Source organism: Leucoraja erinacea, chromosome 31, assembly GCF_028641065.1.
Source record: "Leucoraja erinacea ecotype New England chromosome 31, Leri_hhj_1, whole genome shotgun sequence".
In the NCBI taxonomy this organism is placed as follows: domain Eukaryota; kingdom Metazoa; phylum Chordata; class Chondrichthyes; order Rajiformes; family Rajidae; genus Leucoraja; species Leucoraja erinaceus.
Window position 1 is genome coordinate 7,810,649 of NC_073407.1, and position 27,752 is coordinate 7,838,400.

General features: G+C 48.5%; 1 protein-coding gene and 1 long non-coding RNA gene across 9 annotated transcripts in view; one reads left to right on the forward strand and one right to left on the reverse strand.

Annotated features, from left to right (window-relative positions):
* LOC129711868 (nuclear receptor subfamily 6 group A member 1) overlaps positions 1–27,752 on the forward strand; it is a 244,501-nt gene that overhangs the window by 45,140 nt on the left and 171,609 nt on the right. For all 3 annotated transcript variants that reach the window (XM_055659849.1, XM_055659848.1, XM_055659850.1), the window contains one exon: positions 19,602–19,658. In XM_055659849.1, coding sequence (XP_055515824.1) covers positions 19,602–19,658 — 57 coding nt within the window. The remainder of the gene's footprint in view (positions 1–19,601; positions 19,659–27,752) is intronic.
* The window catches only part of LOC129711870 (uncharacterized), a 70,782-nt gene that overhangs the window by 6,477 nt on the left and 36,553 nt on the right, over positions 1–27,752 (reverse strand). For 2 of the 6 annotated variants that reach the window (XR_008725936.1, XR_008725937.1), the window contains 2 exons: positions 23,769–23,842; positions 20,760–23,651 (listed from right to left, as the gene is read on the reverse strand). This is a non-coding gene — a long non-coding RNA (uncharacterized LOC129711870). Of the gene's footprint in view, positions 1–11,885; positions 12,090–20,759; positions 23,652–23,768; positions 23,895–27,752 lie in introns of those variants that run through there. The other 4 variants (XR_008725940.1, XR_008725938.1, XR_008725939.1 and 1 more) reach the window with 4 other exon arrangements.

Here is a 27,752-nt window from a genome sequence, read left to right on the forward strand (position 1 = left end):
GGGTAGTGTTAATGTCCGGGGATTGCGGGTCGGTGCGCACTCTGTGGGCTGAAGGGCCTGTTTACCATGCTGTATCTCTAAACTAAACTAAACACCCATTTGCACTGGTCCTACGTTAATAGCACTAATATCATTCTCCCCATATTCCAATCGACAACCCCCCCCCCCTCTTTCCCCCACATCCTCAAGATCGTACCAATCACATACTAAGGGAAATTTACAGGGGTCAATTAACATATCACCCACAAGTCTTGGGATATCGGAGGAAACCCACACAGTCACTGAGAGAACACCCGGGGTCAGGATTGAACCCGAGTTTCTCTCAAGACAAAGTCAATAGACAATAGATAATAGGTGCAGGAGTAGGCCATCCGGCCCTTTGAGCCAGCACCACCATTCAATGTGATCATGGCTGATTATCCCCAATCAGTACCCCGTTCCTGCCTTCTCCCCATATCCCCTGACTCCGCTATCTTTAAGAGCCCTATCTAGCTCTCTCTTGAGAGCATCCAGAGAACCTGCCTCCACCGCCCTCTGAGGTAGAGAATTCCACAGACTCTCTGAGAAAAAGTGTTTCCTCGTCTCTGTTCTAAATGGCTTACCCCTTATTCTTAAATTGTGGCCCCTGGTTCTGGACTCCTCCAACATCGGGAACATGTTTCCTCTAGCGTGTCCAAACCCTTAACAATCTTATATGTTTCAATCAGATATCCTCTCATCCTTCTAAACTCCAGAGTGTACAAGCCCAGCCGCTCCATTCTCTCAGCATATGACAGTCCCGCCATCCCGGGAATTAACCTTGTAAACCTACGCTGCGCTCCCTCAATAGCAAGAACGTCCTTCCTCAAATTAGGGGACCAAAACTGTACACAATACTCCAGGTGTGGTCTCACTAGGGCTCTGTACAACTGCAGAAGGACCTCTTTGCTCCTATACACGACTCCTCTTGTTATAAAGGCCAACATGCCATTCGCTTTCTTCCCTGCTGTACCTGCATGCTTACTTTCATAGACTGATGAACAAGGACCCCCAGATCCCGTTGTACTTCCCCTTTTCCCAACTTGACGCCATTTAGGTAGTAATCTGCCTTCCTGTTTTTGATACCAAAGTGGATAACCTCATATTTATCCACATTAAACTTCATCTGCCATGCATCTGCCCACTCCCCCAACCTGTCCAAGTCACCCTGTATTCCCATAGCATCCTCCTCACAGTTCACACTGCCCTCCCAGCTTTGTGTCATCTGCAAATTTGCTAATGCTACTTTGAATATCTTCATCCAAACCATTGATTTATATTGAAAATAGTTGCGGTCCCAGCACCGAGCCTTGCGGTACCCCACTAGTCACTGCCTGACATTCAGAAACTCTCTGTTTCCTGTCTGCCAACCAATTTTGTATCCATGTCTGCACTCTACCCCCAATACCATGTGCCCTAATTTTGCCCACTAATCTTCTATGTGGGACCTTATCAAATGCTTTCTGAAAGTCCAGGTACACTACATCCACTGGCCTTCCCTTGTCCATTTTCCTAGTTACATTAAAAAAAAAAATTCAGAAAATTAGTCGAGCATGATTTCCCCTTCGTAAATATGCTGACTCGAACCGATCCTATTACTGCTATCCAAATGTGCAGCTATTTCATCTTTTATAATTGACCAGCATCTTCCCCACCACAGGCTAACTGGTCTATAATTCCCTGTTTTCTCTCTCCCGCCTTTCTTAAAAAGTGGAATAACATTAGCTACCCTCCAATCCACAGGAACTGATCCTGAGTCTATAGAACATTGGAAAATTATCACCAATGCATCCGTGATTTCTAGAGCCACTTCCTTATGTACCCTGGGATGCAGACCATCAGGCCCAGGGGATTTATCAGCCTTCAGTCCCATCAGTCTACCCAACACCATGTCCTGCCTAATGTGGATTTCCTTCAGTTCCCCCGTCACCCCAGATCCTCTGGCCACTACTATATCAGGATCTAATTGCTGTATCAACTGCTGATAAATAGTATTCTATTTTTGATACAGAAATGTGTTGGTAGATAGATATAATCTATATTATACTAAAACTCTTCCCTTTGTTCTCGTGTCTGAGTGGGCCAGGGTTGTGTTTTCTTTCTTTTAATCTCCTTAATTTCTATCTTCTTCCAAACGCTAGGCCACAGCCATCCCATTTTCACACACGCTACTTACATTTTTTCCGTGGACCGGATAAATAACTCCCGTCGCATTTTAACCTTTCACAAGTTACTAACCTTTTAAAAACAGCTTCAAAATATTAAAGTTTTCCAAGCTCTCATTTTGAAGAAAGAAATTCAGACTGACGTCACATTCAACTCGCAAGACACGACTGGACACTCTGCGTGGGAGGGGGATGTAAGCGCTCCAACCACAAAAAAAACACACTGACGTCACAATCCACTTGCAGGTCGGGTCCACGCCCGGCCTCGCACGGGTCCTCGGGTCGACGCCCGCCCGCGCCTTGCTTGGGGTCCATGTCCACCCGCGGCTTCGCTCAGATCCCCCCCTTCTCTGCCCCCTCCCTTCTCTGCCCCCTCCCTTCTCTGCCCCTCCCTTCTCTGCCCCCTCCCTTCTCTGCCCCCTCCCCCCTTCTCTGCCCCCTCCCCCCTTCTCTGCCCCCTCCCCTTCTCTTCTCCCCCTCCCCCCTTCTCTGCCCCCTCCCCCCTTCTCTGCCCCCTCCCCCCTTCTCTGCCCCCTCCCCCCTTCTCTGCCCCCTCCCCCCTTCTCTGCCCCCTCCCCCCTTCTCTGCCCCCTCCCCCCTTCTCTGCCCCCTCCCCCCTTCTCTGCCCCCCCCTCCCCCCCTCCCCCCTCCCCCCTTCTCTGCCCCCTCCCCCCTTCTTGCCCCCCCCCCCCTTCTTGCCCCCCTTTAGTTGTTAAGTATTAGAATACATCCTAGGATATATTTCCTTACATTTCAGCTATATTAGAGTAATTTAACTGTTAGTAATAACCATCTACTCCTCTATAAAGCCCTGATTCCCCCAACCTCAATTAATTAGTATATTTGTTGGTCCCATTAGTATAATATTATACTAATGAAGTCGGGGCATGACTGGAGACCATGCGGCGGCCGAGCTGACAGCTGTGGTCTACAGCCAGGTCGAGGCTGAGTATGAGAACCAGGCCGAGTTCCAGGCTCTGGCGCTGCTCTACGACCTGGGTAGGTGCTGTGGTAGGGAATGGGAGTGAGGGGAGGAGGATGAGGGAAATGAGGAGGAGGAGGGAGATGGGGTGGGGTCTCTACCGCCCCTCCCGCACTGCCCCTCTTCCTCTACCCTGCCTCTCTACCCCCTCCCCTGCCTCTCTAACTACCCCCCTCCCTGCCTCTCCTCTCTACCCCCTCCCCTGCCTCTCTACCCCCCCTCCCCTTCCTCTCTACCCCCTCCCCTCCCCCTCTCTACCCCCTCCCCTGCCTCTCTACCCCCTCCCTCCCTCTCTACCCCCTCCCCCCCTGCCTCTCTAACCCCCTCCCCTGCCTCTCTCTACCCCCTCCCCTGCCTCTCTACCCCCCTCCCCCTGCCCTCTAACCCCTACCCCCTCCTACCCCCTCCCTGCCTCTCTACCCCCTCCCCTGCCTCTCTACCCCCCTCCCCTGCCTCTCTACCCCCCCCTCCCCCCCTCTCTACCCCCCCCCCCTGCCCTCTCTACCCCTCCCCTGCCTCTCTACCCCCTACCCTCTCTACCCTCCCCCTCCCTCCTTAACCCTCTCCCTCCCCTCTACCCCTTCCCTCCTCTACCCCCTCCCTCTCTAACCCTCTTCCCCCCTCTCCTACTCCCCCTCCTTCCTCCCTCTCTACCCCCCTCCCTATCTACACTCGCCCCCCCTTCTTTCCCCCCCTCTTTACCCCTCCCCCTTCCCCCTCCCTCTCTACTCCCCCCCCTCCCCCTCTCCCCCCCCGCCCCCCTCCCTACCTCTCCTACCCCTCTCCCCCCCTCCCCCCCTCTTCCTCCCCCCCCCTCTCCTCCCCCCCTCTCTCCCCTCCCCCTCTCCCCCCCCCTCTCCCCCCCCCCTCTCCCCCCTCTCTCCCTCCCCCCCTCTCTTCCCCCCCCTCACCCCCTCCCCCTCTCTCACCCCCCCTCTCCACCGCCCCCCCCTCTCCCCCCCCCCTCTCCCCCCCCTCTCCTCCGCACCCTCTCTTCCCCCCTCCTCTCCCTCTCTCTGCCCCTCCCCCCCTCTCTCTCTCCCCCTCTCTCTCCCCCCCCCCCCCCTCCCCCCCCCCCCCCCCTCCCTCCCCCCCCCTCCCTCCCCCCCCCCCCCTCCTCCCCCCCCCTCTCTCTCCCCCCCCTCTCTCTCCCCCCCCTCTCCTCTCTCCCCCCCCCTCCTCTCTCCCCCCCTCTCCCTCTCTTCCCCCTGTCTCTCCCCCCTTCTCCCCCCCCCCTCCCCCCTCTCCCCCTCCCTCCCCTCTCCCCCCCCCTCCCCTTCCCCTCTCCCCCCCCTCTTCTCCCCCCCCCTCTCTTTCCCCCCCCTCCCCCCCCCTCGCTCCCCTCCCCTCTCTCCCCCCCCCCCCCTCCCTCTCCCCCCCTCCCCTCCCCCCCCCTCCCCCCCCCCTCCCTTCCCCCCTCCCTCTCCCCCCTCTCTCCTCCCCCCCCTCTCTCCCCCCCTCTCTCTCTCCCTCCCCCTCCCTCCCTTCCCCTCTCCCCCCCCCCCCCTCCCTCCCCCCCCTCCCTCTCCCCCCCCCTCTCCCCCCCCCCTCTCTCCCCCCCCCTCTCTCCCTCCCCCCTCCTCTTCTCTCCCCCCCCCTCTCTCCCCCCCCCCCTCTTCGTACCCCCCCCTCTGCCCCCTCCCCTCTCTCTCTCTCCGTCCCCCCCCTCTCTGCTCCCCTCCCTCTCTCCCCCCCCTCTCTTCCCCCCCCTCTCTCTCTCCCCTCCCCTCTTTCTCCCCTCTCCCTCCCTCCCCTCTTCTCCTCCTCCCCCTCTCTCTCCTCCCCCTCCCTCTCTGCCCCCCCCCTCCTGCCCCCCCCTCCTCTCTCCTCTTCCCTCCCCCCCCTCTCCCCTCCCCCCTCCCCCTCCCCTCCCCCCTCCCCCCCCCTCCTTTCCTGCCCCCCCCCCCCCCCCCCCCCCCCTTCCCCCCCCCCTCTCTCTTCCCCCTCCCTCTCTCCTCCCTCCCTCCTCTCCTTCTCCTCTCCTCTCCTCCCTCCTCCCCTCTCCCTCTCTCCCCCCTCCCTCCTCTCCCCCTCCCTCTCTCGCTCCCTCTCCCTCCTCCCCCCCCTCCCTCCTCCCTCCCCCCTCCCCTCTCCCCTCCCCCCTCTCCTGCCCCCCCCCTCCTCTCTCCCCCCTCTCTCTTCTCCCTCCCCCCTCCCCCCTCCCTCCTCCCCCCCCTCCCCCCCTCCTCTCCTCTCCCCCCCCCTCTCCTCTCCCCCCCCCCCCTCTCTCCTCCCTCCCCCTCTCCCTCCTCCCCCCTCCCCTCCTCCCTCCCCCCCTCCCTCCTCCTCCCCCCTCTCTCTCCTTCTCTCCCCCTCTCTCCCTCTCTCTCTCCCTCCTCTCTCTCTGCCTCTCTCCCCCCCCTCCTCTCTCTCTCCCCCTCCCTCCCCCCCCCTCTTCTCTCTCCCCCCCTCCCTCCACCTCTCCCCCTCTCTCCCTCCCTATCTCTCTCTCTCTCCCTCTTTCTCACCTCTCTCTCTCCTCTCACTCCCTCTCTCTCCCCCCCCCTCTCTCTCTCCTCTCCTTCCCCCTCCCCTCCCTCTCCCTCTCCCTCGGTCCCCCCTTCCCTCTCTCCCGCCCTCTCCCTCTCCCTCTCTCTCCCCCCCCTCCCTCTCCTCTCCTCCCCCCTCCCCTTCCTCCTCCTCCCTCCCCTCCCCCTCTCTCTCTCTCCTCCTCTCCCTCTCTTCTCTCCTGCCCCTCCCCCCTCCCTCCCTCTCCCTCTCCTCCTCCCCCCCTCCCCTCTCCCCCCCCCCTCTCCCCTCCTCTCTCTCCTCCCCCCTCCTCTCTCTCCTCCCTCTCCCCCCTCTCCTCTCTCTCTCTCCTCCCCCCTCTCTCTGCCCCTCCCCTCTCCTCTCCCTCCTCTCCCTCCCTCCCCCTCCCTCTCCCCCCGCCCCCTCCCTCCTTCTCCTCCTCCTCCCTCACGCCCTCCCTCCTCCTCTCTCCCTCCCCTCTCCTCTCTCCCCTCTCCTCCTCCCCCTCTCTTCCCTTCCTCCTCTCCCCCTCTCCTCTCCTCTCCTTCTCTCTCCCTCCCCTCTCCCCCTCTCTCTCCTCTCCGCCTCTCTCTCTTCTCTCTCTCCCCCCTCTCTCCACACCTCTCTCTCACTCCTCTTCTCTCTCTCTCTCTTCTTCTCTCCCGCTGCCTCTCTCCCCCCTCTCTCTCTTTCCTCTCCTCTTCTCTCTCTCTGCCCCTATCTCCCTTTCCCCACCTCCTCTTCTCTCTCCCCCTCCTCCTTCTCTCCCTCCCCCCTCTCTCTCCCTCTCTCTCCTTCTCTCTCTCTCTCCTCCCCTCCTCCTCCTCTCTCCTCTCCCCCTCCTCCCCTCTCCTCTCCTCTCCTCCCTCTCTCCCTCCCCTCCCCCCTCCTCTCTCCTCCTCTCTCTCCTCTCTCTTCCCTCCTCCTCTCTCCTCCTCTCCCTCCTCCCCTCCCCCCCCTCCCTCTCCTCCCTCCCTCTCTCCTCTCCTCCCCTCTCTCTCTCCTCTCCTCTCCTCCCCCCCTCCTCTCCTCTCCTCTCCTCTCCTCTCCTCTCCCTCCCCCCTCTCTCTCCCTCCCTCTCCCCCCCTCCCCCCCTCTCCTCTCCTCTCCTCCCCTCCCCCCTCCTCCCCCTCTCCCCCCCTCCCTCTCTCTCCCTCCCCCCCCCCCTCTCTCCCTCTCCCCCCCCCCTCTCTCTGCTCCCCTCCCCCTCCTCTCCCTCCCTCCCTCCTCCCTCTCTCCCCCCTCCCCTCCCCCTCTCTCCCTCCTCTCCTCCCTCTCCCCTCTCTCTCCCTCCTCCCCTCCTCTCTCTCTCTCCTCTCCCTCCTCCCCTCTCCTCCTCCCTCTCCTCCCCCTCTCCCTCCCCCCTCTCTCTCTTTCCCCTCGCTCCCCTCTCTCCCTCTCCTCTCTCTCTCCCTCTCTCCCTCTCCTCTCGCTATACCCTCTCTCTCCTCTCTCCCCTCTCTCTCTCCTCCCCTCTCCCTCTCCCCTCTCTCTGCCTCTCCTCTCCCTCCCTCTCTCCGCCTCTCCCCGCTCTCTCCTATCTCTCTCTCCCTCTCTCCCCCTCTCACTGTGTCTTCTCTCTCCCTCTCTCTCTCCCTCTCTCCCCACCCTCCCTCTCTCCATCCCTTCCTTCTCCCTCTCCCTCCCCCCCCCTCTCCCCTCCCCCTCTCTCCTCTCCTCTCTCCTCTCCTCTCTCCTCCCTTTTCTCTCTCCTCTCTCCTCCCTCTCTCTCCCTCCCTCTCTCCTCTCCCTCCTCTCCTCCCCCCTCCTCCCCTCCTCTCTCTCCTCCTCCTCTCCCTCTCTCCTCTCTCCTCTCCCCCCCTCTCCTCTCCCTCTCCCTCTCTCTCCTCCTCCCTCCCCTCTCCTCTCTCCCTCTCTCTCCTCTCCATCTATCCCTATATCTGTCCCTCTCTCCCTTCTCTCTCCGCTCTCTCCCCCTCTCTCCCCTCCTCTCCCCCTCTCCCTCCTCTCCCTCTCCCTCTCTCCCTCTCTCTCTCTCTCTCTCTCCTTTTCTCTCCCTCCCTCTCCCCTCCCCCCCCCTCCCCCCTCCTCCCCCCTCCTCCTCCCTCCTCTCTCCCTCTCTCCCCTCCTCTCTCTCCCTCTCTCCCCCTCTCCTCTCCTCTCCTCTCTCCTCTCCTCTCCACTCCCCTCCTCCCCCTCCCTCTCCTCCCCCCCCCCCCCTCCCCCCCCTCCTCTCCCCCCCCCTCCTCTCTCGCCCCCCTCCCTCTCCCCTCTCCCCCTCCCTCCCTCCCCCTCCCCCTCCCCCTCCCCCTCCCTCTCTCCCCCTCCCCCTCTCCCCTCCCTCCCCTCCCCTCCCTCCCCTCTCTCCCTCCTCCTCTCTCTCTCCCCTCTCCTCCCCCCCCCCCCCCCTCCCCCTCTCTCCCCTCCTCTCCCCCTCCTCTCTCTCCCCCTCCTCCTCCCTCTCCCCTCCCCCCCTCTCCTCCTCCTCCTCCCTCCCTCTCCTCTGCCTCCCTCCCTCCTCTCTCTCCTCCCTCCTCCCCTCTCTCTCTCCTCCCCTCTCCTCTCCCTCCCCTCCTCTCTCTCTCCCTCCCCTCTGGGCCCTCTCCCTCTCCTCTCCCCCTCCCTCTCCTCCTCTCCCTCTCTCTCCCTCCCCCTCCTCTCCCCTCTCTCCCCTCCCCTCCCTCTCCTCCCCCTCTCTCTCCCTCCCCTCCCTCTCCTCCCTCTCTTCTCCCTCCCTCTCCCTCCCCCCCTCTCTCCTCTCCTCTCCCTCCCCCCCTCTCCTCTCTCCCTCTCCTCTCCTCCCTCTCCTCTCCCTCCTCTCTCTCCCTCTCCTCTCCTCTCCCTCCCTCTCCTCTCCCCCTCTCCTCTCCCCTCTCCCCCCTCCTCTCCTCTCCCCCCTCTCCTCCCTCCTCTCCCCTCCCTCCCCTCTCCCCTCTCCCCCTCTCCTCCCTCCCCTCTCTCTCCCCCTCCCTCCCTCCTCCTCCCCCCTCTCCTCTCCTCTCTCCCTCTCCTCTCCCCTCCTCTCTCTTGCTTCTCTCTCTCCCTCCCCTCTCTCTCCCTCCCTCTCCCCTCTCTCTCTCTTCCCCCTCCCTCTCTCCTCTCTCCCCCCCTCTCCCTCCCCCTCTCCTCCCCTCTCTCTCCCTCCTCCCCTCTCCCTCTCCTCCTCCCTCCCCTCCCTCCCCCCTCCTCCCTCCCCCCCCCTCCCTCCTCTCCCCCTCCCCTCTCCCTCCCCCTCCCCTCCCCCCTCCCCCTCCCCTCCCTCCCCCTCCCCCTCCCTCTTCCTCTCTCCCCCTCTCCTCCCCCTCTCTTCTCCTCCTCCTCCCCGCCCCCCCTCCCTCCCCCTCCTCCTTCTCTCTCCTCTCTCCCCTTGTTCTCCATCTCCCTCCCCATTCCCCCTCTCCCCCTCTCTCTCCCTCCCTCTCCCCCTCCCCTCTCTCCCCTCTCTCCCCTCCCCCTCTCCCCCCCCCCTCTCCTCCCCTCTCCTCCTCCCCCCCCCCTCCCTCTCTCTCTCTCTCCCCTCCCATCTCCCTCTCTCTCTCTCTCTCTCCTTCTCTCCCTCCTCTCTCTCTTTCCCTCTTTCTCTCCCTCTCCCTCCCTCTCTCTCCCCCTCTCCCTCCTCTCCCCCTCTTCTCTCTCCTCTCTCCTCTCCCTCTCTCTCTCCCCCTCTCCCCCCCTCCTATTTCCCTCCCTCCCCCTCTCTCCCCCCCCCCTCTCATTTTGTCGCTCTCCGCTGGGAACAGGAGCCAAAAGTCGACCATCTCTGAAACAGGCTCCCTCTCTCTCACCCTCTCTCTTTCCCCCTCTCTCTCCCTCCCTCCCCCCTCTCTCTCTCCCTCTCTCCCTCTCCTCTCCTCTCTCCCTCTCCTCCCCTCCCTCTCCCTCTCTCCCCTCTCCCCCTCCAAGTATATTCGTCACATACACATACGAGTTGTGCGGTGAAATAAAAAGATCGGTCGATCTAACTCCCCCTCTCTCTCTCCCCCTTTCTCTCCCCCTCTCTCTCTCCCTCCTCTCTCCCCCTCTCTCTCTCTCCCTCCTCTCTCCCCCTCTCTCCCCCCTCTCCTCCCTCCTCTCCCCCTCCCTCCCCCCCCTCTCCTCCCCCCTCCTCCCCCTCTCCCCCTCCTCCCTCTCCTCCCCTCTCTGCCTCCCTCCCCCCCTCTCTCTCCCCTCTCCCTCCCCCCCCTCCTCTCTCCTCCCCTCCCCCCTCTCTCTCCCCTCCCCTCTCCTCTCTCTCTCTCCCTCCCCCTCCTCTCTCTCCTCTCCTCCCCCTCGCTCTCTCTCCTCCCCTCTCTCCCCCCTCCTCTCCTCTCCTCCCCCTCCTCTCCTCCCTCTCCCCCCCTCTCTGCCTCCCTCCCTCCTGCCCTCTCCTCTCCCTCCCCTCTCCCTCTCCTCCCTCCCCCCCCCTCTCTCCCTCCCCCCCTCCTCCTCCCCTCCCCCCTCCCCTCTCTCTCCCCCCTCTCTCTCCTCCCCCCTCTCTCTCCCCTCTCCCTCTCTTCTCTCCCCCCATCCCTCCTCTCTCTCTCCCCTCTCCTCCCCCCTCTCTGCTCCCTCTCTCTCTCCTCCATCTACCTCCCCCTCTCCCCCTCTCTCTCTCCCTCCCTTCTCCTCTCTCCTCTCTGTCTCCAGAGGGATCCTCTCCCTCTTCCAGTCTCCCTCTCTCTCCCTCCCTCCCTCTCTCCTCCCCTCCCTCTCTCTCTCTCCCTCCCTCCCCTCTCTCCCTCTCCCCCTCTCTCTCTCTCCCCCCCCCTCTCCCCCCCCTCTCCCTCCTCCCCCCCTCCCCTCTCTCCCCCCCCCTCTCTCCCCCCCCCCTCTCCTCCCCCTCCTCTCCCCTCCCCCTCTCTCCCCTCCTCTCTTCTCCCCCCCCTCCTCTCCTCCCCCTCCCCTCTCCTCTCTCTCTCTCCTCTCCCTCCCCTCTCCCCCCCTCCCCCTCTCCCTCCCCCTCTCTCCCCCTCTCCTCTCTCTCTCCCTCCTCTCTCCTCTCCTCTCCCTCTCTCCCCCCCCCCTCTCCTCCCCCCTCCCCTCCCTCCCCCCCCTCTCCTCTCCCCCCCCCTCTCCCCTCTCTCCCTCCCCCTCCCTCTCTCCTCTCTCTGCCTCCCCCCTCCCCCCCCCCTCTCCTCTCTCCCCTCCCTCTCCTCCTCCCTCCCCCTCTCACCCCCTTTCCCTCTCCCCCCCCTCCCCCCCTACCACCCCTCCCCCCTCCTCCCTCCCCCCCTACTCTGCCTCCCTCTCCCTCTCTCTCTCCCCCCCCCCTCCCCCCCCCCCCCCCTCTCTCTCCCTCCCCCCCTCCCCTCCCCCCCCCCCTCCCCCTCTCCCCCTCTCTCCTCTCTCCCTCCCCCCTCTCCCTCTCCCCCTCTCCTCTCTCCCTCTTTCCGTCTCTCTGTCTCTCTCTCTATCCCTCCCCTCCACTCTCCCCTCTCTCCCTCTCCCCTCTCCCTCTCCTCTCCCCCCCTCTCTCTCCCCCCCTCTCTCCCCCCCCCCCCTCTCTCCCTCCCTCCCCCTCTCTCCCTCCTCCCCCCCTCCCCTCCTCTCCCTCCCTCCCCCCCCCCTCTCGCCCTCCCCTCCCTCTCTCCCTCTCTCCCTCTCCCTCCTCTCCCTCCCCCTCTCTCCCTCCCTCTCTCCCTCTCTCTCCCTGTCTCTCCCTCTCCCCCTCTCTCTCCCTCCCCCCCCCCCCCCTCCTCTCTCTCCCCCTCCCTCCCTCCCCAACTCCTCCTCTCCTCTCCCTCACTCCCTTTCCCCCTCCCCCCCCCCCCCCTCCCCCTTCCCCCCCCCCTCTCTGCCCCTCCCCCCTCCTCTCCTCTCCCTCTCTCTCCTCTCCCTCTCCCTCCTCCCCCCCCCCCTCTCTTCCTCCCTCCCCGCCTCCCCCTCTCTACCCCCTACTATCCCCCCCTCCCCCTCTCTACCCCCTACCCCACCCGGGTACCCCATTCCCCCTCTACCCCCCACTCCCTGCCCTCCTCCCCCTCGCGGTCCCCCCTCCCCTTTGCCTCCCGCACCCCCCTCCCTCTTCCTCCCTCCACCCCCCTCCTCTCCCTCTCTACCCCCTCCCCCTCTTTGGGAACCAGCCCTCCCTCCCCTGTGACCGCGCATCTCCACCCCACCCCCCCCTGCCTTGGAGGGACGGGACACAATGGGTCCCACTTGGTCTAATATATATTTAAAATGAGATGAAATGTTTTATAATATATCTACTCTTGAATATTGGCTGCAGCTTGGTGCATGAAACAATAAAACAACCTGCAGTGTGAAACACCTTGCATTTCTTTGTTAATTTCATGTTCTCAGTCTGGTACCTTCTGCAAATTATTTCTCGTGGGTAGAAATCCTTTGAGGGGAGAAATTTCTGAATCTGCTACCTCCAATTCCGATGCTGCAACTGACCTGTGAAGCTGACCCTATCAAATGAATGGAGCAGACATTCAGCATAGACCGAGACATTTTGCCAGCAGTTGTGTGACTCTTCACAGTCTAACATGTGACCCTCTAGAGATAAGCACCTAAAAGAAATTAGAAGAAATTTAAGAAGACATTTATTGTAGGACCCAAGTCATGCTTGTAGTGACATTAAATTGTAGCAGCTTTTATTCTTGCTGAGGATCTTGTGTTTAGAATTTCTGCACCCTTGGCACATGTCTCGCTTACAAGGCAAGGAATTGTAAACGTGGCTCAAACATTTTAAGGTCCCTAAACTATTTTTCTGTTATCGGGCACCGTGACTGGATTGCTCAAATTTGAGTAGTTAATGATTTAAAATCTAGTGAGATTGTACATTGCATGTTTGAACACTGTCACTCTGTGCATAGCCTATCTCCACCCCTCCTTGGCCATACCAAATCCTGCCTGTCTCAAGTCATCATTAAAAAAAGCTCCCAATTACAATATATTTGTAACAAAAATAATTCTTAAATTCCCCGTCCCCATTTTCCACATTTTGTTTATCAGATCAGAACATTGTAAGTTATCACAGAATAACTCTGGGACTCTAGTGTCACATTTAGACTAGCTGAAATAGTTCTGGGCTGGAACCTTCAGTTACATGGATAGATTGGGAGATTGGTTGTTGCTTTGGAGGAGAAAAGTTTGAGAAGTGATTTCATAGAAGGGTTCAAAGATAGAGAAGGGTTTAGATGGAGAATAAAGAGATAATAATTCTGTTGGGGGAAAAAACAAAGACAGTTGACTTAATGTGATTGGGCAAAGAACCATAAGTCACACAAAACTTTCTCATGTTGCTAGTTGTGATCTGGAATTCAGTGCACAACTGGTAGACAAAAATGCTGGAGAAACTCAGTGGGTGAGGTAGCATCTATGGAGCAAAGGAAAAAAGCAACTTTTTGGGTCGAGGCCCTTCTTCAGAAAAAGGGTCTGAACCCAAAACCTTGCCTATTTCCTTCGCTCCATAGATGCTGCCTCACCCGCTGAGTTTCTCCAGCGTTTTTGTCTACCTTTGATTTTTCCAGCCTCCGCAATTCCTTCTTAAACACAACGGGTAGATATGGCTTTCCAAAAAGGATCGGGTATGATCTTGATGAGCTTGAAGAGAAAACAATTGAACAGCTACAGGAAATGTGGGAAATGGTAATAATGGGATGATACTAAGCAAAAGCTGACAGACTTTCTGTGATGCAATTCTGCTCAGTATGAACAAGTGTATCGAAATGAAAATCTTCCTTTGCCACCTCCTCATCCACTTGTCCAACCTTACTCCTTTATCCCAACTGCAACTCCTTATCCACACTACACAGTAAACTGATTTAAATCTTATTTCCTGCTTAATGGATTATGGAGAATGGTCAAGATCAGATGGCTATCTTATTGAATGCCAGAGTGAGCTCTCTGCTCACTCAGCAACAATCACAACATTTATCATACCTGCTGACAAGGGAGGTGCCGTTGTTGTCTGAAAGGGCAGAGGAAAGGTGCCATCCCTCGGTCTGTCTCCATCACATGGGATTCACTATCGACTGACAACTACTGTAAGCCCTTTAACTCCTGCAATTTTCTAGACTGCACATCCCAGCCTGCTTCTTGCAAAGACTCAATCCTCTACTCTAATTTTCTCCATCTCTGCCGCATCTGCTCCTAAGATAAGGCTTACTGTTCTAGGATATCTGAGATGTCCTAATTCTTTAGTTCACATAGTTTCCCCATGTTGTCCCTTTCCCCCTATATTATTTCCTGTAGCTTCACAATCACACATCTTCTATCCTTATCTCCTGCCTTTTGCTTTTTTTTAGCCTTTGCCCAACCATCTGCCCATCAAAAATGTCACGTATCTATGTTCTCCAGAGATGCTGTCTGGCCCACTCCAGTTACTTTGTTACTTCAGTACTTTGATTTTTTGTGAACTAGCATCTGCAGTTGCTTGTGTTTCCTTACTGAATGCTGCAAAAAGCTTGAGGTGCCGCATCGCCTATTCCTGCTATATTTTATTATATTCTTTCTCTCCTTTGCTGATTAATGTGATGGACTTATTTGGAATTTGGATTGGCAGCCTATGATTTCTCCATCGACATTCATTTCTGATGGTATGATCACCCCTTTTATCTTGATTGAAACATAGCACAAATTCACACTGATTAAAAATGGGATAACGGACTTGGACATTAATGCAAATGGTACAGAATACTAAAAATCTATATTTAATTTAGATGGCAAATACAGTTAACTTTATACATAATGTAGGTGGAATAAAAGTATAAATATGGATAATATACAAAATAAATTATGTTGCACGTACAATTGCAAATCTGTGAAAAAAAGTTAAACAATTTAAGTAGAGATAAATCTTCAGTCACGTTTCTGGCATTGGAGAGTATTATAGCTCATGTTTTATCAGGTCTTGCATATTATGGCATTGGCTATATTTGTATTTCTCTTTGCAAAAAAACATGTTGGAATATTTCAAACTATTCCAGATGTTTTGCTTGATGCATTCAGCTCCCTGAGATGACCAGCTTTAATTATGTTGACCAATATCAACTCTGGTCTGTCCACAACCATCTGGTCCTCTCACTGGACAGCTGCTGAGCATATAGCAGCAAGTATTGTGTGAGTGACCATCTGCTAATGTTGTATTTTGTACCCCATTCAGGCCAGGAAGTGGACTCGGATCATTAGGTGTAATGAGTTTTTGAATAGGTAAAGGATTACAATGCAAACTTGTACTTTTGAAGGATTGAAAATGTTGGTTAGGAGTAAGCCTAAGCAACTTCAGATTTCATGTATAACCTATTTTCCTATAGTATTTTTCACAATTAATATATTCTTGGATAAATATTTGTGATTTTGTATTATCTATTCGTATTATTATTGTATCATGTTGAAAGTTATAAGGATAATTTTGTAATATGGTGGATAATTAAATTCTTACAAAAATCATGCATTTCATCCACAATTTAGTTTCATTTGATGACAGCCTGGCAGCAATGATTGCATCAGTACATTAAAACAGCTTTTTAATTCAATTAATTTATTTGGCAATTGAGCATGATAGCTTGAGAGCAATAGGAAATAAATTACTTTCCTATTGGTCTATAAAATCATCTTACAGAATGGGTTTTATGGCTGATTATATGCTCCAAATGGCCCAAAGTACTTCACAACTAGGGAAATGCTTTTGAAGTGCAGGCACAATTGTTATATGGCAAATGCAGCAACCAATTGGCACAAATCAAGGTACTACAAACAGCAAATGAAATGAATAACTAGATGGTGTTGCATAAGGAAGTAGTGTTAAGTAAGAACAAAAACACATTCCTGCATTTTTTTAAATAATAGGCATTGGACCTTTTTACATCCATCTGAAAAGCCAAAAGGAGTTTCAGTTTAGCCACCTCACACTTACAACATCACTCTACTCTTCAGCAGATTGAAGAGTTGTTCTGGAACATGTGATTTAATCTTGAAATGGCAGTGCAAAATAGTTCTCTGATTCAGCGTACATGGTGCTAACTTAAGGCAATGTCAGTATTAGTCTAATATTGGCATCAACCTATAAGTTTTAAGTTACTTTATAAGAAAACTATACAAATTTATTTTTGAATAATTATATATCGTAATTCTGAAATATTTATTTATTTGAATGCAAATTGTACCAAAGAGTTTATAGATGCATTTAAAATAAATCAATACATTTATTGTTATCAATGTTATTTAGGAATTCAGAAATTTCAGTTTTTATTCTAGAACTCCTAATGTTTTTCCTATATATATAGCGACAGATAGCACAATGGGCTAAGAGTTCGGCTGGCGACCGGAAGGTGGCCGGTTCAAATCCCGCTTGGAGTGCATACTGTCGTTGTGTCCTTGGGCAAGACACTTCACCCACCTTTGCCTGTAATGGAATGGCGGCAGGCGCGGGCACACCGCGACGCCCTGTGTCTCCCTTTCAAGGGAGATGCTAAAAATGCATTTCGTTGTCTCTGTACTGTACACTGACAATGACAATAAATTGAATCATTTCATATATATATATATATATTTTCCCCACTGATTTCCAGTTTATATTAATTCCACGAAATACCCAGTGACCCACAGACCCCTTTTTCCACATGCTGCTCCTACTTTGCCTCTTCCAGTTCTCTGCAGTGCAGTTCCATTCAGTCATATAATGTTTAAGAAGGAACTGCAGATGCTGGAGAATCGAAGGTACACAAAAAAGCTGGAGAAACTCAGCGGGTGCAGCAGCATCTATGGAGCGAAGGAAATAAGAAGTCTGAAGAAGGGTTTCGGCCCGAAACGTTGCCTATTTCCTTTGCTCCATAGATGCTGCTGCACCCGCTGAGTTTCTCCAGCTTTTTTGTGTACAGTCATATAATGTGTTCATTACCTCATTTCTCCATTTGATATTTGTGCAATCACATTTTCTTAATTAATTAAGCTGTCGAAAATATTATTTTTACAGTTTCGGAGCCGAGCAATACGTTTTATTAGTTAATTTGAAGCTTTGGTCAACAGCTTTATGGCCCATTTTGCTGATATTTTACTTTTCCATGTAATGTAAGAAGAGTCCTAAAATAAGACACTAATATATTCCAAGGTTTGCTTAGCAGAAAATGCAAGTTATCCTCAAACTGCCTCTCACTTCCCATATGCCTGCAGACTCAAATCTATCCTATGAAGCTATACCATGTTGACAGCTTTCACTATAATTCTCTAAAGTACCAATTTCAGAAATAGGAGATCTGAAGTACATTTTAGTGCCTCAACTCTATATCCAAATGTTGTTTATCTTGAGGTCCAGGTCCAAGCTTAGGCTTTGAAACAGAATGTAGTAGAAGACAGAGAAATTGTGCAGAGGGAGAAGCGGAAAGGGAAATATTTTTGTGTTGTAGAATGAATGAGGAAGAAAAAGTGTCAGATGGAGATCACCTTAAGAAACTGAAATTACTATAAGATAGTGATGTTGCTTTTGTTTAGGAGAAGCACAATTTGACCATCAATATAAATGCTAGTTAAGTTTAACTATATCAAATCTATGGTGTAATTTCTTAATCTTTGGTTTCTAATATATTTACACATGTGTGTAATATTGCTTACATGTACGACCATACACATCACTCTTGCTGTTGTGGGGGATGATTTAGTTGGGGTTGATGTCTATTTATATATGTGTATGCAAGTGGGTAGCGAGCCTGAACATCGGGCCGCCTGTAACAGCGGCAGCAGAGGGCTCGGGGAGGCCCTGACCACGGGTGAACATCAGGAACATTAGAGGAAGATAACTGACTTTGGTGCCTTCCCTCACAGTGGGGAAACTTTTGAATCTGCTGTGTGGGGCTGTTTTATGTTGAACTCTATCGTGTGTTGTGTTCTTTATTTTTATTGTATGGTGATCACATTTCACTGTGCCAACAGGCACATGTGACAAATAAATGTATCTTGTAAGTAGTGTTAATGGCTTCTCTGATAATGTTCTTGGTTGTCCTGCAAATTATTATTATTTTTTTAAAACTGCAAATGCTGAAAGTCTAAAATCTATCAGAAAATATTGGAAATCGTTTCCTGGTCAGGCTGCATCTATGGGAAGAAAGAAATGTTTCTGGTCGGAGACCCTTCGCCAAATTAACTCAAGTTAAAGTCATGAAGAAGTTAGGATGTGTGTGGTTATGTAATATGTTTGAAATGGTGTTGCAAATGTTGGAACAAAGGGATTAAAGAATAAATTATTTGAATACAGTCCTCTGTTTTAGTTTCATTACCATGGCGTCTAACAGACTGAGGGTATAAATATGAGGAAGTGATTTGAAAAAATACGGTTCATAGTAATGAACAGTTAAAGTGATTTGAAATGAAAAATAGAATGGGTTCACAGTTATGTACAGTAGGCCTGAAGAAGGGTCTCTACCCGAAACGTCACCCATTCCTTCTTTCCAGAGATGCTGCCTGTCCCGCTGAGTTAATCCAGCATTTTGTGTCTATCTTCGGTTTAAACCAGCATCTGGTTCCTTCCTACACATAATGTACAGTAAACTGCATTCTGCAGGCTTTCTCCTCCCTGTCCATTAGTTTGAAGAAGGGTTTTGATACGAAATCTCTTTTCTTTTCCCTCATATGTTGCATTCCTCTGAATTCCTTCAGCCCTTGTTTTTTGCCTGGAATTTGAATGGGTTGTTTTGGGAAGAGGGGTGCAGGGAAGAACATTTCATTGTTTTATTGTTTTACTTGGCGGTGGGATGGGTTAACCTATTAAAGGCTTGTCATAGGATTATTTATAAGGCAGAATAAAAAGAACAACACAGGGAGATTTATTATTGAGATAATAACATGGATGTTAGTTTTGATGGAGAAAAAGGTGAAGGTGATAAACTATATCACTAAGAAAATGCTAATTCTTCTATTAAATATAACACAAATTGACCAAAAACTTGGAGGGAAGCCGTGTGACGACGTGTGATTGTTGATTGGTCATGTTAGGCAATACTGTTCATAGTCCATCATCATTAAAGATGTTTTGTGTGTGTAAGTGTCTTGTTACTAAGGCACATCTATTAGAAAATCATATCAAAGGTTTACTAATCATGACTGAGGTAACTGGATCAATAAAATTTAGTGCTGCTTTGAATCCAAATCTAAAATATATTGACAATTACACAAAGAATGTTAGTCACAGTGGGGATGGAGCACACCACCGATTGTGATTGATGTCTCTATTAATTAACAGTTAAAGACTATACTGGTGGCAGATCCTACTGTTTATGGTTTTGGACAAGCAATTCCAGAGGTTACGAGTTCAAATTCTACCATGGCAAGCTGTGAAATTGAATTTAATAAATTTGGAATACCATCAATAAAAACCATGAAGGCTACCTAGCTTAATATTTGATTCGGATTCCACACTTTGAGTAACTAGGGGTCAGTTATATTGTATATGTGCAATATAGTTGATGCCTTTGACATATAGTGCCAGTGGTGTGGAGCAAAACTTGTTTTCTTGTTGCAGGGGAGTGAAAAACCTATTCACCCTGAGGGTGTAGTGCGCACATTCTCTTTCTATGTACAAAGTATAGCATTTCTAAACACAGATGTGGCATTGCATCTTTACCAATGTACAGACATTCACACATCACTTCTCAACCAACCAACGATGAGAATAAAAATGATGTGTAATGGATATCATATTTCCTGCATAATCATTGAGAGCTTCACAGACTTTGGTTGAGGTCTGCATCCCTTGATTCAGTTGCTTCCATGGTGACAACCTTGAGGATTACTCTGGAGTTATCCCACCGCTATAGAGACCATCCTGGAAATACCTCTGTAATCTATAAATATATTAACGCAAAGACTGCTAAGATCTTTTAGCTTCCTGTAATGAAGGGGTTATAACTAGAGAACAATCTGGTGGACTATTTGTTTCTTATTCCACATTGCTGAGTACAACAAGGCTTGACTTGCGAATGAGTTGATGTGGGTTGTAATGTAACATGCTATTGATGTATTCTGTTTCCTCTGTCGGACATGTCCCGATTCATTATGTTTAACTTTTATTCTGTTTTTTTTCACAGGTACAGATGTACAACATTTAGAGTCATCATCAGTGCTTCAGATGAATTCACTAAACAGTGAGTAATGGTTCAGTAAAATATTAAAGTTGCAGTGATGTGGCATTTTACTCTTAACTATTTTGTAGATTGCATTTTTGTTGTTTCTACTCTACTATGACCTTCAAGTTAATAAGATTATTTTTGTACAAATATTGTCAAATATTGTGCTAAAGATGCTGGTCTATGGAGCATTGTACATTAAAATGTATGTCTGCTGATTCATTTTTTGTCAATTAGTGGGGTAACCCCAAAAGCTAGAGACTTAAAAAAAAAATTATTTCCCTTCCCCTCTTCATTTTTTTCACCCTTATTTCTAAAAACAAAATCAAAATGAATTATCCAGGTCAATGGCATTGCATGTTGAGTCACTTTCATAGTGCAATTATTTTCCATTTTAATTCCTTTAAGATTTGATCATCTCCAACTCAGTTACCTCTATATCTATAACTCCACTGTCCCTTCACTCTGCATCTGGTTCAACTCCTTTATTGGAATAATCCTCCATGCCTTTTGTCATTTCAAGAATTGAATTAAGACTTCACTAACTTGTATGGTTGCTGTCACAATTACACCTCCAATTTAAAATTCTTATCCTTTTGTTTGATTCCTTTGTGGACTTGACCTTCTCCGTCTCTGTTACGTTCACTAATCCTACCAGAATTCTTGAGCTCCTAATTCAGGTCTCTTGTGTGTCCCCTTCCCAATCATTGCTCAACCACCGACGGATGTAACTGTGCCCGATGTAGTCACATGCTTTGAAATTCCCCCTCAATCTCTCTACATTTTACAGTCAAAGGAATCTCTTTCACTAAGACCTATCTAATGTCCCAATTTTATCGGGCATTATCAATTTTTGGCCTGAGCAAAAATAATTTTAATTTGACTGCATCTGCAGCCTCTTGCATCTTCATAATTTAAAGTTTATTTTGCTTAAATTCTTATGCCCCCATTCTATGGGGCTACATTTTTCCCTTTTTGTATAGTACGGGCAAAAGGAAACTAGCTTGAGTTGATAAAAATACATTTCATTTACTAACTATTCTGCAATGTGGCAAGAATTCATTCATCAAATAGCAGCGATAAGAAAATGTATGTAATTAAAGTAAGTACACAAGTGGATTAACACCAATTATTTTAATTTGTCAGTTACTAGAAACAGTACGAATTCCAAACTATTTGTCATTTTCACTCATACATGGCATTTACAAGAATTTAAAATAAATGCAAATATTGCAGGTCAGACAGCTTCAGTGGAGAGAAGAATGTGATTTGTATTTCAAGTCAATGATCTTTCATTGAAGCTGAAATGTGCATTGAGAGCACGTTGTAACAGGTTTTAAACAAGTACAGAGGTTGGTCAGTGTGGGTCCAATTATGTAGGGTGGTGATAATACTTTGGAGAGAACAAAAGAGAATGTCTGATTTGTGGAATGCAGTTGACAGAAAGGCTAATGATGTAAATGAATAGAGGAGGATAATAGGCTTGGCTAAAAAAAATAAAAGATGGGTCTAGAGCAGCATATATTGGAGTAGCAGGATCAATACTAACGATTATGGCTGAAATTTAAAATTGTTGAATTTGTGGTTGAATACTGAAACATCCTTAAATAATCCCCCTTTGAAATTTAGCTTGTTATCTTTGGCATTTATATTGTTTCACTCCACCAGCCCCACCACTGGTGGTATGGAGTAAAACAGAAACAAAATGCATGATCATTCAATGTCTATGGAAAGGAATATGGTTAATATTTTAGATCACTGACCCGTCAAGATTCTTCCAGGCTTTTTTGTTTTAGTTTTGTGTTCATAGCATCTGTGTTTTTGCTCGAAGAAAAGGTAATAGAGGGATTGGGAAAAGCAATAATGACAGAATATTATTAAGGGGATCTTATTGATAAATAATTGATGAAAAAAAAATCACTTAATGAAAAAATACATTTGGACAGGTACATGAAAAAAGGGATACGTTATGAGGGATATGGAGCAACTGCAAGCAGGTGGGACTAGTGTAGATGAGGCATGTTGGGCGGCGTGGGCAAGTTGTGCTGAATGGCCTGTTTCCATGATGTTTTGACTGACTAATTTGATTCAGCAGAATCTGGATGGATTTATGAAAGAGAAATCAAATTTAACAAATCTTAAAGATTTTTTTAGGTTGTGATTTGCTGCATAGTTAGGGGAGAAAACAGTGGATCTGGTGTGTTCCACATCCACTGTTTTCTCCCTTAACTATGCAGCAAGTCACAACCCATGGAAGACCTGACCTGGGACAATATTCTTGGGCTGATCTTACCAGAGCACCATGTCATTCTAGTAAGAAATGTTTACTGAAATCCTCTCACAGTTATGATCAACAACAGCTCGGCTTCCCAATTGCTTGCTCTACCAGTGCATTAACTGTCGATGATTTAAATATAGGGAAACCCAGGATTCTATGAGCACCATTAATACAACCTGTCTAAAACACTTTTGTCCTTCTGCATGCTCCAACTTGGATTGGAGATAAATGAAGTCCTAGCAAAAAAATGGTTCATCTGGTTGATTCGTGGGATTGAGGAGCTTTTATGGTGACAGGCTAAGCAGGCACTAATTGTAATCTTGTGTGCTTTGAAGAATAAGAAATGATTTTATTGTAAAATGCTTGCTTGACTGAAAGGATGTGAAGTTGATGTAACGTCTGGCTGGCATGTCCAGAATTAGGTGGCAAAATCACAAAGTAGAGGTGGCCATTCAACCCAAATCAAAATAAATATATCACCCTAACCTTTCCTGAGCGGACTGTGAGGGGTTAGCGTCAAATTTTATTAAGTACATTTAAAAAAAAATTATGAGTGGGATTGAGGGATACAAAGTTAAGTGTTGGAAAATGGTGCTGAGATGAAAAAATCAACAATAATATTGAATGGCATAATAGGTGCAAAAGACTGAATGACCCATTCCTACTATTGCTTCCTATGTTGCTTACATGTGGTAAATAACAAATGTAGTTATTGAACAGATTGGTGAACTACAATGTAGTATATTTTTGCTTTCTTTACCGTGCTAAAATTCATTATAGTCCAAATATAAAAATGGTTTGAGCCTTCTGATTTTTATACTAAATGGGTACTATGTGCAGAACTGACCACATTTATTGCCCAACTTAAAACTTCATTGTAATGTTTCATCCAAATTCTAAAAGGCGATTGTACGTTGCCATTCATTGCAAGAGGGATCAAATATAGGAGCATGGCTGACGCATCAGTGGTGAGACCCCACCAGGATTTTTTGCCTGCAATGTTGCCCTCCCTAATAAGAGAAGGATGTTTTTACAATGAAGGGAGTACAGTTAAGGTTTACTAGATTGATTTTTAGAATAATAAGGCGATATATGAGGCAAGATTGGATTGATTAGCCCTGTATTCACTGGAATTTAGAAGGGATGGGAATGCATGTAGATCTAGAAGATCATAACGGGACTTGGAAGACAAGATGAAGGGAGGATGTTACTGATGGCTCAGGAGTTCAGAACCAAAGGGTACACCCTTGGGCTACAAGGAATGCTATTTAGTATTGCCAGAAGAAATCTATTCACCTAAAGGTGATGAACCAGTGGAATTCTGTTTCACAGAAAGGATTGGAAGTCATTAAAGATATTCATGAAGGAGGTAGGTATATTTCTTAATGCTGAAGGCAAGAAGGGATGTGTGGAGAAAATGGAAAGAGTACTGATGTGGGTGATTGGCCATGGTCATATTGAATAGGGGAGAAGGGCCAAATGACCTGCACCTGTTGCAAGATCTGCTAGTAAAAAAATATATATTTATAATTTCAATGATTTCACATTGTCATTTATTATTTGTTTACTCCACTTACATCATGCGCATTTTTCTCAGCTGTTTTCTGGGGTTGGAAAATGCAACACTGTAAATTTTTCATTTTCAAATTCACATCTTGCCTCACTTCTTCCATTCTTCCTGTAGATCCACCATTTAATCTGTTAACCTTGTAGACAACTTTCTCTTTGGTATCCTGTGGGTTGTAGTTGTGATGAGTTCCAGAAATATTGCTGTAACAGTTCGTTTTCAAGGTTTAAAATACTTTTTAAAGTAAAATATTATGAACTATAGACAGAATGTCAGAAGGTACCTTTGACTGGATTAGGTCTTGCATTCTATTCAATCCTTAATGAATATCAACTCCAATGTTTCCACTATACTAACCTGTGAGAATGAGAATTCGAATGAAGATTTCAGCTGGAAGAAGCTTATACGTCTAAATAGACAAAAATAATTGTAATACCAAATAAAATGTTGTTATTTAATTTAAAAAAAACCACTTTATTCTTTGCATTATCATTTCCATCAACTAAGGTTTCTAAAGGAAATATTTAGCTTACATTGCAGATTCTTGAGTTTTGCGCAACAGTTCTTGCTACTTAAAGATATTTGGGCTGCAGTTTGCATTCACTGATCAGTGAGTTGTTTAAAAATAAAACCCACCGACAGCAATGAATGTTTATTGCAACCTTTTGTCAAGCTTGTTCCATTTCTAACACTCTTCAGTTGTATAGTTTGTCTAATCTTCAAGTATTTTAAGAAAGACGAATAAAAGAAAAACAGAATATCCCAGCAATTTTCAGTTGTTTTGAAATTATGCATTATATTTGTCTCATTTACTGATGTCTATGGGGAAACTCAAGCAACATGATTTATTTTTTATTTTTATAAGAGTTAAGTCATTGGAATTTGGGTTTTGTGACTCCATTGTGAAGTTTTGTGCTTGAAAGTTGTTCCAGGTCAATTGAAATCCCTGTGTATTTTTTTGTGCAATTCCTCTATTCTTGCTTATTCTTGGCATGTACAAAAGAGTAAAATGGGATAAATTCATTGAATTTCTTTCATTAAATACATTCTGAAAATTGTAATTACGTAATTTCTCTTGTCTTCAGGAAATACATCTGTTATAGTTTGTTATTTTCTTTTCAAACATGCTGGTTTCTGATCACTCTTGAGACCTTGTGCTGTGCAAGTACAACTGAGGATTTTCTCAGAATGGTTATAATGAATTTATCTACAGTGTGATATTCATAACCTGTAGCAGGCAAAGATAACTCTGAGCTGATTCCAAAGACCTGATAAATCTTTTTTTTTAAAACATGAAAAATAAGACTAGGACCATCAACTGAGCATCCACGGCTCTCAGAAATAAAGTTGCCTGAAGAGGTAGTCTTTCTCCTCATCTCAGTGTAAAGTAGGCAACTCCTAATTCTGAGGCAATGTTTTCTGCTTCTAGATTCTACAATGACGAGAAATAGCATCTAAATGTCTGCCCTGTCAAGCTGTTGTAAGAATGCATGTCAATGAGATACCCTCTAACCACCAGAGAATATAGGTCAATTCTACTCAATTTTTCCTTGTGGAATATCTTTTGTATACATAGAATTGGTCAAGTAAATCTGTGCTGCATCTCCCCAAGGCAAAAATATTTTTTGGGGGTAAGATCAACAAGCTGCTCCGTGTAGACTGCAGGGAACTATACCCAGACATCCCTCTGGCTGTGTGAGACTACAGGATGGTCTGCTGATGCCAGGGTCAATGATGTCTTTGAGCCAGCACAGAAAATACTGATCAGCCAGAGGTTGTGGTCATGATGATACCAAGTTAGGAAGGAAAATGTTGGTTCTGCGAAGAGAATTTAAGGAGTTAGGTAGAGGGTTAAAAAACAGGGCCATCAGGAATATGATATCAGTATTATTACTTTTACCATGAGCTAGTGAGACAATAAATAGAAAGATAGTGCAGTTCAATATGAATCTAAGGAATCGGAAGGGATAATAGCAGATATGTTGCAAATAGAAAGAGACATTGTTAAGTAACCTGTAACTCTCAGTGGTGGAGGAGCCCTCCCTGACTGAGGAGAAAGGAAACCTTATTCAAAATACTGGTAGAAAAAGTTGCAGCTGTTTTTTTCGGTACTGCTATGGAGGTCATGGCACCTCCCATCTAATTTTCTGCATTCTGAGGTAGCCATCAAGCCCATTGTGAGTGCCATGGTGGTGTGGGCAGGAGACGCTCATCATGTGGGTTAATTACGCATGGGTAGTTTGGGACGATGGGATCCTTTTGGTTGGTATTTACCTTGGTATGTTCACAACTTAAGTACTCTAGATTAGCTCTGTCATCCTGAATGCCCCTTCCCTAACATGCGCATTGGCTGCATTCTGTAACTGAGGTGACCTTTATTCTGGAGTGGAGGCACATAGATTGAACGGTTTCCATCATCCTGTATATTAACTGCACTCCAGTGGGAAGTTTAGTATTGTGTTTCCAATTTAGAGATACATCATGGAAACAGGCCCTTCAGCCCACTGAGTCCACGCCAACCATCAATCACCAGTCCTATGTGGTCCCACTTTTTCATTCTGCACACTAGCATTAATTTATAGAAGCCAATTAACCTACAAACCTGCATGGTGTTGAAATGTGGGAGGAAACCAGAGCACCTGGAGAAAAGTAATCTAGTCACAGGGAGAGCGTACAAACTGTGCACAGACAACACTCAGTCAAGATCGAAGACGGGTGTCTGGCGCTGTGCTGTCTTTGTGCCACCATTATGATGAGAGATGAAGGGGCTATGATCTAATCACCGGCCTTCACCGAGATAAGGTCAGTGCATACACATTGGTTAAGATCAAGTCTTCCATGCCATCATGAAATAGGCTGAAGATGGCTAATTTCCCTCAGTTGGCAACTTTGAAAAGAGTGCTCCACAGTCCCACTTCATTGCCTTATTTGATTTGAAGTCAATGCACGATTGTCAATTCTACTCCTTGTATTATTGTTAGAATTATTGACGTGAAATTCACGTCCGTTGTGCATCTAAACATATGGACAATTTGGGGGAGAACTCAGCAGCCAGATGGGGACTCTGTACATTGTGGACTCCAGCTCCTAACTGAAAAGAGCCATGTTTAGCAGAGTCTTTGTAATCTTCAATATTGATATTCTTACAGCAATTTGTTTGCTTCTTTTGATTTGGAGCGAGATTGATGGAGCTAACAAAGTGAATTAGATGGTAGCCTGTCCAGTAGTCATTGCCTTGTACCTTAGATTAAATATCTTTAAATTAAAATTCAGGGGAATACCTGAGCCAATTACCGAATCAACAAGAGAAGATGCATGCAATATTCAAATAATGGATGGCACGGTGGCACAGAAGGTAGTTTGAGGGCTAAACATACCACCTATTGGATTTTTCTCAAATAAGATTTTGAGGCCTCCAATGATTCCAATTTTGATGCTTTATGATGGGAAAATCCTTTACAAGTAGAAACAATTGCATGCTTCGAAGTTTTAATGAGCCTCAGCAAAGTCCTCATCCTCTTGTCAGTTTGGGCTCAGAATAGACACATACTCTTTGATCTCACAGAGGGAAGCAATTTCACACTGTTGAGGCAAGGGTGGTCTCAAAATGTCTCTTGTTTTGGCTCTGCTGTGACTGTGCAGCAGTAATTTCTGTCTGAGACCAGTGATGGAATATCATTTTTTCCATTCATTGGAGATAGATTAATGCAGATGATCTATAAGCAATGGTCATTTTTTACTTTGAAGTTGGACCTCTACATGTCAGAATAAAATATGTGTGGAATTATTAAGCTTATGGGTTGACAGGCCATCAAACACACCAGATGGGGAAATATCGGTTACAAAGCTTTTTTTAGAGCAATGTATTGAACTCTGTTGGCTGAAAACTTAATTTCCTTATGGAAATAGTAAATAGTTTGGAGAAATCTTCTGTGGTATATGGGGGATGTGATTAATGCTTGTAATTCTGTAATGTATTCCAAAACATTCTATAGTGTATTGGATACTGTTTGACTAATTAGTTGCTATGAATTAAAAACTAAGAAGATAAATTCCAATTGTGGAAATTAAGAAGAATGAAAGTAATCTGTGAAGCAGCACAAATGTTTTTGAAATATGTTGGGTTTTCATAAAAGCCCATATTTTTATGTACTATCCTTCAGGGAAGGGAACATGAAACTCCTTCAGAAGGACTTTATTTGAAGTTCTTCACTGTTTCTTCATTACAAAAGAGTATATAGTTCAAAGGGAAGTTCTTCATTAGCTG